This window comes from Tripterygium wilfordii, chromosome 12, assembly GCF_013401445.1.
Source record: "Tripterygium wilfordii isolate XIE 37 chromosome 12, ASM1340144v1, whole genome shotgun sequence".
Taxonomy (NCBI): domain Eukaryota; kingdom Viridiplantae; phylum Streptophyta; class Magnoliopsida; order Celastrales; family Celastraceae; genus Tripterygium; species Tripterygium wilfordii.
In genome coordinates, this window is record NC_052243.1 from 12,079,556 (window position 1) to 12,093,508 (window position 13,953).

The window sequence follows — 13,953 nt, forward strand, 5'->3', positions numbered from 1 at the left end:
ATGACACATGAAGTGCGGGATAGTGTTAAGACTTGTAAAAAAAATCTTGCATCGATTTGGTTAAACCAACAATGGATGGAGATTATAAATGTGAGTCAAATCTCAAACATGAAACATTTTTTGAGAGATCAAGCTACACGTGCCTTAGACATAGATAGAACGTAGACAATAACACTTCAAGTGGATTGGACACGAGCCTTTATCTTTTATCAGCTCCTAATTTTCACCACTTTCTTCTCATCCCGGTCAATTTTTTTTTTCAAATTATAACATAAAATCATCGAATATGCATAAAAGCAGAGTATGAAGGTGGATCAACAGTCAACGATAATAAAAGGACTGGTTGTTTCGGTTTCCAATATGTATTCAGTAGAGAACTGGCAGCAGAAGGTGATTTAATGGCAGTCCTTCCTTGTCAACATCAGAACATTTACAAAACCAAAAACAAGAAAAAGAAAGAGAGTGAAAACATCAAAACACACAGAGAGAGGGAAAAGAAAGAGAGGGGAATCCCACAGTAGAACATGAAGAGTCAAGAGAATGGGGTGGCAGGGACTGTTTTGTCGGGTCATTGTGAAAGGCCTGCCTGAACTCGCTGGCCTTCTTTTAATGTAAACCCCCAATCGGTAACGTTTAAGGCAGGGCAGCTTTTAGACTTTGCTCTCTCTGTCACTCTCCGCAGATCGGCTGTACCTTCAAACTTCAAATTAATTAACTCCACACAAACACAACCCCCCCGAATGCATTTGTTTGTCTATTTTGTTTTTACTTGAAGTGCCGGTGTGACCTAGGAATAGGGACGTAACCAGGATTTGAAACTAGAGGGGACACAGTGGGGGTTCGGGGGCAACGTCATTGAACATTTTTTTTTGGATTATTTACTATATGCTATTTGTTAAATTTAGTAAACAAGCAAGATAAAAAAACATCTTTTACAGTCATCAATTTTAGTGATTAATGAGTAATGCTTTCATGAATTAATGAGTAATGTTTTTCCCGATTGAATTTGTGTCAATAACTTTTGTTAAATAAAATGCTACAAAGAGTTGAAATTGAATGAAATAAACAAAGATGGTTAGTTTTAGTTTTTAGATGAATAAATTGAATAATACAATCTTTATTAATAATGAAAAGCCATAGGAAAACTCTTTTATTTTAAGGTTGTCCAATAGCTAAGAAGCAAAATAATAAAGAAAAAAGAAATTGATAAAATCACCCTTAGGGAACTCTTCTATTTTCTATTTTAACGTAAAAAACTGTCAATTAGAGTCGAACTAGGGCTGGAAAATCTAACAAGCAACCTAACCATCAGACCAAACAACGTTCCTAAGTAAAGATTGCAAACTAATATCTATGATTAGTATTTTTTTATAAAAATCCAGGGGGGCACGTGATGCACAACGTAGCTCCGTCCCTGCCTAGGAAAAAACTATTTAGATGAAAGACTGTCCAGATTGGTCGACGGATGAACAATTCTACCCCCTCTCTACGTGTCTCCACCCTTTTGTGCTATTGGTACTAGTCGCTGCGGGGATAACGAGATCGAAGCCCACAAACATGAAAGAAAAATATTTCATTTTTTTACTTTTTTTTACTCAACAAATGTTCAAAATCATTTTTTGTTTTGTTTTTGTTGGGATGAAATACGGATTGGCGATGTATTTACGCTCAACGTAAGGTATTGTGTGTTTTATTTTAAGAAATGATATATAGCCTCCCCCACTTGGACCAAACTGTAACCCTGAGAAGTCCATTGATGCAGTGGATTGCTTCTTATCACAGTGTTTAAGATTACAAATGTTCAAATTTGGTGCATGGACGATTGAATAACTCTATTCGTTTATACTCCTAAATCAAAAATGATGTTAGTACTGTCTTTTAGTTAATTGGAATCCTTCACATATATAGTAATGTTAGTCCTCAACCCTTGAAAATCACAAAGGCCAAACATTAACAAATTCCCCAATTTTGGGCCTATGGGTGTTGTTTTTATTACTCTATTTAAGACAGGATAGACTTTTTTTTTTTTTTGCCCACAACAGAGTAAATACACTAATCCCTCCAAAACAAACAGACAAATTAGGGTCTTTAGGTTAAATTTAAACCAAAATTGCCGAAAGGAGATGCCAGCCTCATAATCCACATCACAGTATATGAACAGTATGAAAAACATAATTGGCACAGATTATGTTACTGAAAAATCCAAAAAAAAACTACTCAATATAACTTTCCCTACCTCAACTATACATCTAATTTCATTTTAGTTTTTAAACTATTTTTTTTTCTTGATTTTGTCCCTCAACTATCTTAAACTACTCCATTTATCCTTTAGTTAGGTCCAACGATAGAAAAATCTTACCTGACATCCAACTCATCGTATTTTCTACACCTTTTTACAAGTTAGAATATACTATGAATCCATCACTGTTCCCTCCCTCACATTGAAACCCTAGCGGAAGTTTGATTGAAGGTTGTCACTGTCAATTGGCCTTTAAGGCATTGTTATTGAAATTGGATTCAATCTCCGGGATTGATTCGATGGTGAGAGAGGCAAGAAGGAAGTGAGTCGCGAGATCATACGATTGCAAGTGATTCTAAATGCGGTGGTTGAAGTAAATGTTGGTAGCAGTGTTGGCGGATTGTGGAAGAGAGGAGGGGGAGGAGATGAAGAGATTTCGTGCTCAATATTTGAGATTTTTAGATGCATGCAAAGGTTTATGACGTGAGCTTTGAAGAGATAAATCTACAATCATGTTGTTCATCAACCTTTTTTATAAGGACATTTAACTCATGGTTGAAAGTTATTACACTTGTGTAGTTTATGGATATAATAATTTTTTGATGTCACGTTGTATTTTTCCAGCCTATTGTCGATGTGAAGAACAAAATTAATTATTTTTTATAGTTGAGTGATGAAATTGAAAAAAAAAATAGTTTAAACAAGAAAGCGTAACTATTGTATAATTAAGGGACCAAACGTTTAAAATTTGGGTTCTTTGAATCCAGAAAACACAGCTGTGACTGTAAAGACAAACAACCAAGTAACACTAGCATTCCCAGAAAATATGGTAATTTTATTATTATTTATTTTTATTTAATAGTGTATTGGGCGAAAGAATTACAGAAGAGAGAGAAGGGACAAAACAGTGAGTCTGAAAACCAGAAGAGAAGGAACAGAGAGAAAGTTGAAAATGGCTTTTCACCGGCCTCTTCAAATCCAAAACTCCATTGCCTGCCAAAACTACTTCCTCTCTTTACCAATCAAACCCCATTTTTAGACCGAAAGCAAGCAATATCTACCTCTCTCTCTGTCTCTAGCTCATATTGTTTCCTATATAAGTTTTTCACTCCATCCCCTCTCTCTAAAACCCCCGTAAATCAGACAGAGTTTTTTTTCTTTGATGTTGTTTGGGCTTGAAAACTAGTCTGCAATGGCTGTTGTTGAAGACATGTATTTCTCTTCCGTTCTGTGTATTGACCAGGCTGCCCTTGGTCCGCAGAAGCTATTGTCGCCAAATGGGTTTGCTAATCGAAGGTCATTTCGGTGCATTCGGAGAGTAGGGGGAGCCAATACAATGTAGCCCCCTCTCTGTGTGCAAAACCCACTCTCAATGCGTGCAAAAAGGCAGACAGGATGGAGCCAGGCAAATATATAAATATATATATAGGAGAAAAAGAAGAAAAGAAAATCTAACACTCCCTTTTGTCGTTGGTTTATTTAATTTTATTTCGTGTTCTTTTGAATATTTTTCAAGGAGAAGGAGGAGCATACGATTCGTCAGGGTTGATGGGTTTTCAATGTCGTGCGTCAAAATGCCAGAAAGACGATCATTTGGTTTGATTTTTTAGCATGTATTTATGCAGAATATTGTACCCTTTAATCGTTCTTGGCGATGACTTATGCTTTTTACTCAGTTCTTCAATAGATTTTCTTACCGGCTACAAGCATAGAAATCATATTTTCTTTGTCAAAGATCTTGCTTATCTTGTTGGGTTTTGGTTGCTCATTTTTTCTTACCGGCTACAAGCATAGAAAATATCTTTTGTAGATATTTTCTATTTCCCAATTCCCACTGAACCAAATAGCTGTATTGACTATTGAGAGTAGAACTGTAGATTATAGAACTATTCCACTTTTCCAATAATATCATTTGAAATTAGTGCATCTGGATTTGGAGCATATGGGTTGATTTAGTTTTCAGTAGAGAGTAGGTCGGGGGACGAAAAAATAAAGAATTCTCCTGGGTCTCCTCATTATAATAGTTTATGATAGATGAAATGATGAATTTGGATTTTCTGTTGATGTTTTACTCTGATGTCTTTTGTGATCAGTTGATGTTTTTGCCTTCTGATGTGATTTGAACTATATCTTACTATAATTTAAAGCTGATGTTTCATTAGCTTCTCTTTTATTTTTTCTCTTTTTCTTTGATTTCAGTTTCTGAATGTATTCCAATGATATTTGAACCAGGGCATGTTTCTTATTTAAACCGAGTGTGATATAATTTGGTTTCCAGGACCAAGCAAAGCATTTCGAATTATGAACTTTGAGAACAAATTGCATCAAGTACTTCCCTGCCTGCAGACTTTCTTTTTTACATTTCATCATGTCAAGTTTCTTATCATAGAGGAAAGGATCTATTGTGATAAGATTTGTTGTTGAGAGAAAATGAGAACATATGATTAGAACTTCCTTCCTGATCCATATGTGTATATCAACTGGATATGCCGATATAGCTAGTTTTAAAATTATCATGAGATGCAGCCTGCAATGATAAATTTGTTCTTTTGATATTCATCTTAATAGGAAGTGCAAGATTTTATTGTGGCTTGGGAGTTGGGGCATGAAGTAGTTTTATGCATCCGTATATTTGCCTACAACCCATTTTACCTTGGAATACCATGATTCAAAAGTTCAGGTAAAGTTGACGTTTTTCTTATATTTTATATAGTCTTATTTGAAATAACTCCTTATTGAAGAATGTTCAAAATTGACGAGCTCTTGCAGTCTGCCTTATATGTTCTTCTAGTTGATAAAAGCCGAGGTGAAGTATATTTAGTGGAGGGATAACTTCTTAATTCTTTTCTGGTCGTCTGGCAATTGTTTGATAATAAATAGAGAGACGAACTCTCATTGTGTACTTGCCCTGTTTCCTCATTCCCTCGTCATTGATTGTTTTGTGAATTGTATATGAACTCGTAGGTTTATTGTTCGGTTTTTCATGGAGGTGGGTTTTCTGCTTGCTTGGTGATTTTTTTTTTGTCTTTCCATGATTGGTATTTGTCATGATCAGTATTGTTTGCCCTAATGGGTGCCTTTTTGATTGGTATGTTTTTATTCATGTCCTATTTCTCAACTGGAAGTTCTTTTTAAGACCTTTATTCTTTTCATCTCAATCTGGGAAACATGAAGTAGCTTTGAGTTCGATGTTTATATCCGTTCTTAATATACTCAAAGCTTGTATCATTATCATCCGGCCCTAAATTTTTTGGATAAATGCTAAATGCTCGGATGATGATGATTTAAACTGTGTTAGATTCCTTGGTTCACTCTCTAATGAAGGAGCCTCCACCATTTTCAGTAGTTGCTCTAATTATTTCATGGTGAACTCTGCTTAGTTCAGAGATGTTTTATCTGTGACAAGGTCATGTACTAAAAATCTTCTGGGGTGTGATACATCCCTAATCTCTATTTGCCTTTTGGGATGTTCTCTTTAGCAATCAATGTTGATAAGTCAGTAGTCATATCACAAATGTATTGTCAGTTGCACTGGAATGCTGGTTACTTCTTTTGTTTCCTCTCTTTAATTTCTCCATGGAGAACCCACTGAGTGATGTCTTAATATGTGTCTGGACATTAATGTCCTCTACAGAGACGATATAAATTGAAGACAATATGTGAACTGTCAAGGGTAATGCAACGTTTGGTTGTCGTAAGAGTTTTTAATTTTCAACTCAGTCACCAAATGTTCACAAATTTTAAGTTGATAACTTAAAGTTGAAAATTCTTTTAATATGTACATACGTGCATATTTCTCATTATTTAGATAGTCTTTATATCGATTTTTTATGTCACATCAGTAATTTGACTACTCGAATAGTCGAAAATTTATCTAAATGTGTAGATTGAAACAATTTAACTTTGAATTTTCAAATTAGAATGTTTGAACATTCGGTGACTGAGTTGAATATAATCGACTTTTCAACGACCAAATGTTTCATTACCCTCCGGACGATCCTTTGTTTCCTTAGCTCCAGATCCCAATTCCCAACCTTGGAATAAGAATTATCTTCTTATCCATCAGAGGGATAAGATCTTAATACGTTTCGCTACTGGGCCGACAGATGGGCCCAATGATGAAAACGTAGGATCTACTCGTTATCGACAGCCCACCTGCTTACTAATATTTGCATGTACCCACCACCTAAGCCCACCAATAATGCTTGGGTTCGCAGATAGTGACTGGCCCTCGTGCGAAATGACGATCTCGCCCTCCAATGAAGAGAACCGCACCATCGAACAACTGTTTACGACAACCAATGGCACGAACGCAATTTCTTCGAAATCGAAGACTATTTAGCTTAAAATCAAATATCAGATTATTCAGATTTGGCCGCGCAATTAACCATGGTTAACGATTTAACCGTAGGTTAGGTATGCCAGACTGTACAACACCGATTACAAATCATTCGTCTATCTCCCTGTGTTGTATATAAACCAAGGTTCGCAGGTCTGCAATCCTCACACTGGAAGGCGTCTTCATACACGCCGCTACTCAAATTCCTCCATTACGTTCTGTAACCTTTCTGTTGCTATTCTTGAATTTTCATTTGATTTTCGAAAATGAGAGAGTGCATTTCGATTCACATCGGTCAGGCCGGTATTCAGGTCGGCAATGCATGCTGGGAGCTTTACTGCCTCGAGCACGGCATCCTGGTATTTGTCTCGTCGTGTGCATTGATCGTTCTTTTATTTCTGATATTGTTTCTTGTTCTATCTGTCTTAATATTTGGTGGCGATGTTTTGGTAACTGTTTCGCCATGAATTCGCTTCTATTTCATGATTTTTTTTGAATTTTTTAGCGTATCTTGCTATATCTGGGGTTGTTTTTCTTTTAACGAAAGATGTATTGGATTTGTTCATCGATTTTGTTCGACATTTTGACCGATTCTTGGTGTATATTGCATGAATTCCAAGATATAGATGTAAAAGATTTTTAGGTTTTGTTTCATCAATTTTTTTGATAATTCCTGAAGTAGTCGTTGCATCCTTCTCGATCCACATTCTCTTTACATTATATTGTTGAATTTTTTTTTTATCTCGTATATTAGCTAGATTGGATAATGGTTAGGTTCAATCTGTTCAGCATTCCGTTTACATGAGGGGTTTTCAAGAGAACTACATGAATTAGTGTTATTAAGTTCTTATCGTAGTTTAGGCTTAATTGTTGTGCCTGATATTGGTCCTGCATTGGTGATTTGTTATATGGATCTGCTCTGTTCTTATGATGTAAAGAAAACAAATTATGAATGGAAATCGTGCTTGGATTTGCAGGTGTTGATTTGTTTTATTCACAATAATTTTGTGCTGAAACTAAATAGGAACTCTTATGGATTCATAGCTCATAATTTTATGCAGTAATTTTCATTTTCAATGTGAATTGATGCATGGTATAACATATATAATTCGGAAGTAACAATGTCTCTCGTCCTCAATTACTCTGCAACTGTTTGTTGATCTGACTCGTGTAGATAACCTTTGAACTTTAGTGAATTAAATTGCTCAATCTCCCCTATTGTTTTCAGCCCGATGGCCGGATGCCAAGCGACAAGACTGTTGGTGGTGGGGATGATGCTTTCAACACCTTCTTCAGCGAAACCAGTGCAGGGAAGCATGTGCCTCGTGCTGTTTTTGTTGATCTTGAACCCACTGTTATTGATGAAGTGAGAACTGGAACATACCGCCAACTTTTCCACCCTGAGCAGCTCATCAGTGGCAAAGAGGATGCTGCCAACAACTTTGCTCGTGGTCACTACACAAGTAATATCTCTTGAATATTAAATAGCTTATGTTCTTAATATTTTCATATTGGCCATATGTTGATATTCTTCTTGTTATGCATCAGTTGGGAAGGAGATTGTTGATCTCTGCTTGGACCGTATCCGAAAACTTGCTGACAACTGCACTGGGCTGCAAGGGTTCCTAGTGTTCAATGCTGTGGGAGGTGGTACTGGTTCTGGTCTTGGTTCACTTCTGTTGGAGCGACTTTCTGTTGACTATGGCAAAAAGTCAAAGCTGGGTTTCACAGTCTATCCCTCACCTCAGGTTTCTACATCCGTTGTGGAGCCCTACAACAGTGTCCTATCAACCCATTCCCTCCTTGAGCATACAGATGTGGCTGTGCTGCTTGATAATGAGGCCATCTATGACATTTGCAGGCGCTCTCTTGACATTGAGCGGCCCACTTACACCAATCTGAACCGCCTTGTCTCTCAGGTAATGATTGTTGCCTCTTGTTTACCGTTTGATTGTTTTACTTTCACGACTATGCTATGTTAATTAGTAATGGCCTAATGGGCATCTGTGACATTGATGTTGCAGGTGATCTCATCCATCACGGCTTCTTTGAGGTTTGATGGAGCTCTGAATGTGGATGTCACTGAGTTCCAGACCAACCTGGTTCCTTACCCAAGGATTCATTTCATGCTCTCTTCATATGCCCCGGTCATTTCAGCTGAGAAGGCATACCATGAGCAACTATCTGTTGCTGAAATCACAAACAGTGCCTTTGAGCCCTCTTCCATGATGGCCAAGTGTGATCCCCGCCATGGTAAGTACATGGCTTGTTGCCTAATGTACCGAGGTGATGTTGTGCCCAAAGATGTGAATGCAGCTGTGGCTACCATCAAGACTAAGCGCACGATTCAGTTTGTTGACTGGTGCCCTACTGGATTTAAGTGTGGTATCAACTACCAGCCACCTACTGTTGTTCCGGGAGGTGACCTTGCCAAGGTGCAGCGGGCTGTCTGCATGATCTCCAACTCCACCAGCGTTGCAGAAGTGTTCTCGCGCATTGATCACAAGTTTGATCTCATGTATGCAAAGCGTGCCTTTGTGCACTGGTATGTCGGTGAGGGAATGGAGGAAGGGGAATTCTCAGAGGCTCGTGAGGATCTTGCTGCTCTTGAGAAGGACTATGAGGAGGTTGGTGCTGAATCGGCTGAAGGAGAGGATGATGAAGGAGATGAATATTGATGAGGGGATGCAGCTCCTTCTATATGAGTATTGTGATTGGTTATCATGGTTGTTTCTCTACAATTTGTTGCTACTATGAATGATTGTACTTTATGAGCTGAAACCTTTTAAAACGTGTTTCGTTTTTTTTACCAATTCTACAAATTCTCGATTTATGATCCGATGACAAGGTAAGATTGAACTATCCAATATGAGTGTACACTGGCGGTCAATCGAACGCAAGACTGTTTTATGAAAAGAAAAAAAATTATAAAAACGAGTAGTGGAAGTTTTGTCCCGGGAAAATATGTTTCCTTTATTTGCAGCTTAATTTATTGAACAAATGTCTTTACCATTTAAAGGTCCAGCAATTCGCTTCAGTTGCGACCAAACTTCTGCACAAGACCGTTCTCTATTTCCATTCTCTTCTTCATCAACAATGCATACTTGGAAACTAGCTTTTCTTCTCCAGCAGGCATAACGAGCTTGCAATTGAGAGTTGTCTTGTCTAACTTGTTCTTGTACATGCACGAGATTGGTACAAAATTGCCCTTTTTGTTACACAGCCAACCATGAGCGGCTCTCAAAGCAGCTCCTAGGGAAGCCGAATCTGTAGTAAAAACACAAAAATATCACAATCCGAAAAACATGGTTCATACTAAAAAGCGCCAAGGAAGCCATTGATGTGTGACCATTTTCATTTCTCATGTGGCATTGTTTTAAAAGAACAAGATGAAGAGAACGGGCATGAATCAATTCCAACATATCTGGACAACAAAGAATATACCGGGTCTCTCAACTGTATAGATATCACAGCCGAAAATTGATGCTATTGAATGTAAAATACTATCATTTGCTGATGCACCGCCTGTTGCGATTATTCGTTTTGGAGGGGCAGGCATCCCAAATCTTTCTGCATGACCTCTCATGGAGAGGAATTGTCCCTCAATTAATGCTCGAACCTGAAAACAATGTAGTGAGTTTCTATTCGATAAAGAAATTATAATACGCACAACTGGAATGTTTTTAAAAAGTTCTAGCAGTAAACTGACCTCGGAAGGTGGATCAAATTCCTCTACTTCTTTTTCATGCAGGCCTTCTAGAGTGTCACCCGTGAAATGTTGAAGAATGTACCGATGGAAGCCAACTGGATAAGCAAATACTTGTATCAGTTATTTGATAATTTGCATTATCACATCTATTTCACCACTATTTTCATATCAAATCGCATTATGCTTAATTATAAACAGTTTCATGTTCAAATGTGGGCATACCTGTACCGTAGTAGTATGAGGAAGGGAAGCAATTATTGCTTTACAGTATTTCCTTTAACATAGAAGTATCTAATAGATGTTTATGTGGCGCGATCAAAGTCCATTGCCAGTGTATGAAAGCCGTCTAGAGAATGGAAAGCTACACAAGATGTTTATGTGGCGCGATCAAAGTCCATTGCCAGTGTATGAAAGCCGTCTAGAGAATGGAAAGCTACACAAGACCTATATTACAAGATAATGAGAAAACTAGCTATTTACTTGGGAGGGGAGAGGGGAGGAAGAATTTCATGCTCCTTGTAGTAGAAACCAATTTTTCCACCTATTGCAGAAAAATATAATTAGTCAAAATACACCTAGATTTAGCTAAGTAACTTACCACATACACGCATACGTACATACCATTAAGAGGTTGTGTTTGGTGCAAAAACTTGTTGAACACATCCCACGATTTCTCCGCACAGTGATTACGCATATCTAATGTAATCATTGAAATCAGGGAATTGCTAAAGGCCTTGAAAAAAGCACAGGAAGAAAATATTACAAAAGTACCTTCACGAGTCAGGGATGCATTCTTGTATACCAACATAACCATGAAATTCTCTGGGTCTACAGGATTAGTAAAAACATGTCCTTCCAATGACCAGGTTGACAAGTGTGGACAGATCAAAAAGCAATGTATGATCATGAAAACAACTATTAAGTACTGAGATGAATTATTCAAAAATGGTTGTCTAATATTAAGAACTTTCATTTGACAGTCATAACATGCCATCATATTCATAAGTGAGATCAACAACATGCCATCATAAATCATAGATGTGATTGTAATGATGGAGGCAAACAAGCTATCATGAATAACATGCGGGATACCATTAGCAGTGCTTCTTATACATTTATCATGTATCTTTAATCAATCAGTTTCATAGCCAACTTGTCTAACATAAGTCGCGATTAGAGAAAATGAATTCAGGTGCAATATGCCATTTAAACTCATGGTTCAATGTCTAAAATTTATGATAACACCATAGCATTGTTACATGAAGGAAACGACCTTACAATTCTCCATTCAGACTTACGGTGTCACTGGTTCCAAGACTAATTGCCAGATCACCTGGTGTGCTCAAGGTTAAACCTGGAAGTTCGAAAAGTTTTTAGTATTATAGAGATATGATAGGTGGCAAGAATACACAAAGTCAAATTTCAATTATTGGACTCAAAATGTAGAGAATTGACCTGCTAAAGAGCAAGGGTTGTCTCCAGACCACTGAACAACTAAGCAATTCTTGCTAAAACCATACCTGCAATGAGATAGGGTTTTGAGCTCTTAATAATAATGTAATAGGAATGTAATCGTTCACAAGTATGCTTGATCATAACAAATGCCTATTATAAAACCATAGACAGCGTCAGAGGACAGAGAGTGTTACACAAGAAAAAGCCACAGTTCTCAGAACTGCCTGTTTGGTTCATATCTTATTTTCTTAAGCCCGCGATAGTAACCATGGTCCACAGCAATAATATAAATATATATTTTTTATCATATAGACACCAATGCAACCAACAATGAAATTATTTATGCTATCTAAATGATTACACAGTTTCTCCTATCATCAGGACTCTTCTTACTTACAAACAAGGCAATCATATCTCAGGATGGCAGTGTATTACAGAATAGATAATGCTAACCTCTCCACAAACTAGGACGAAATATGACCAGCAACAGCATGTGAAGGGGCTAACTTTCCTAGCTTTTCTTCTAAACCTGGTGCCGTGGCCTATTTATAACAGTTAGATAAAAACATCAGCCAATATGAAGCATATAACATAAATCCGTTATATTAATACAATTTAACATAGCGGAAAGTACCAAAGTACTAAAAAATACAGAAAGGAAACCTCTAAAGCTACTTTGGACCAGACTCTTTCCTTGATATCCATCAAGTTCATGCCACTGCCATCAGCTTCATCAATACAAGAATAAGCCCCAATAAGAAGAGATGCCATGAAGGAGCTAACAAGGGAAATTCTCTCAGTATTGTGATAAACTTCAGGCTGTGTCTCAAAGATCTTTCTAATTTGAGGACCTGTGAATCTTTCATATGCACGGGATCCGGTAATCTTGGATAACTCCAACGCACCTCCCACAGCATTTTCAATCTCTCTACACTGAGCAGTGGTGCTACTGTCCATCCATATCGGTGATTCCTTGATCGAAAAGGCACTTCCAAGCTGATCGACCAGTGTCTTGCCAGGGTCCAATGATGATAAGAGGGCAGCACTTCCAGGATTCCAATAAACACTACCATGTTGCTGCCCACTCCCAGAAATCACAGAAACCTTCCCAAAATCCAAATTCGATTTCGATAACTTTTGAAGGATGAGATCAAAAGCTTCCACCCACATCAATGTAGGTGAAACAATTCTGCCATTAACAGTGGTGTCTCGATAGACTCCATCTTTGGTCTTGTAATGGGGCAACTCGGAATCAAAGTGAACCAGCTCTGTTGCCAGAATGTTGAGATTGGAGTCCAACACAGTTGCCTTCAATGACCTTCAAAATTGGCAATTCGAATAATAAATACTTAAATTACATCTACAAAGATCACAATCTAGTCTCTACACAAGCCAGTTTTCTGGAAAAGCCGCTAATTTCAATTGGAATTCATGATTATACACAACTAAAAACCCTAAATAATCAGGACAGACTAAAAAGTAAAGAAAAACACATGGAGGCGAATTCCATGGAAACAGATACTCACTGAGTAGAGCTGTCGAATCCAAGGAAAAGCGAGTCTTGAGGAAGAGAAGAATCCTCCATTGGCATCGATTCAAATCACTTGGAACAGATACCAGAGCTTATAGTAGTGCTTATGGAAAGCTCACTCTGCTCAAACTTGCTTATGACTGGACTGCTATTCATCATAATCGAGAAGGAATTTCAATTTCTCCATAGCTGAAGATTTTGGATAAGTTCGCGACAGATTTGGATGAGATTGGCTTCAAATGTTATGGAAAAAACCCAATCCGAGAGAGCGTTTTGATTTCTTTCTGAAACTTTTCAATTTTCCAACTTCCTGAAACACGAGAATTTTGGGAAATTTCGTTGGCCGGTAAAGAAAGATCATGATCGCCACGTCAGAAACCCCAAACCCCAGCGTCAGCAGCTCCCAATGGGTCCGTTTGAAACTGAATTGAGGATACAGCCCATCCCTACCAGGCCACGGCCCACTCACTTTTTGGTGGGCCTATTGGAGCTAGGAAGCCCAAAACCTCTCTTAGTTTTGAAAAATAGAGTTTTCAACGATAATTTTATGGCTAAATATATATATTTTTCCCTCAACTATACCCTAATTTCTTTTTGCCATTAAAACCAATTTCCACCCAATTTCATCTCTCAACTATATATATATACACACACTTAATTTATGCTTTGTCATCCATTAA

General features: G+C 37.6%; 2 protein-coding genes across 2 annotated transcripts; one reads left to right on the forward strand and one right to left on the reverse strand.

The window, feature by feature from the left end:
* Positions 1-6,779: 6,779 nt before the first annotated feature.
* LOC120010845 (tubulin alpha chain-like) lies at positions 6,780-9,387 on the forward strand. The gene is made up of 4 exons (XM_038861736.1): positions 6,780-6,937; positions 7,807-8,041; positions 8,127-8,497; positions 8,603-9,387. The coding sequence occupies exons 1-4, from the start codon at positions 6,845-6,847 to the stop codon at positions 9,254-9,256; spliced, it is 1,353 nt and encodes a 450-aa protein (XP_038717664.1). The 5' UTR covers positions 6,780-6,844; the 3' UTR covers positions 9,257-9,387.
* An 81-nt stretch (positions 9,388-9,468) lies between these two features.
* Positions 9,469-13,627, reverse strand: LOC120010846 (xylulose kinase 2-like). The gene is given in 11 exon segments (XM_038861737.1): positions 9,469-9,845; positions 10,023-10,197; positions 10,288-10,387; positions 10,780-10,828; positions 10,909-10,983; positions 11,059-11,202; positions 11,582-11,641; positions 11,743-11,807; positions 12,196-12,284; positions 12,406-13,060; positions 13,269-13,627. Coding segments are annotated over 11 exon segments (1,710 nt in total). The 5' UTR covers positions 13,334-13,627; the 3' UTR covers positions 9,469-9,612.
* Between the last annotated feature and the right edge of the window lie 326 nt (positions 13,628-13,953).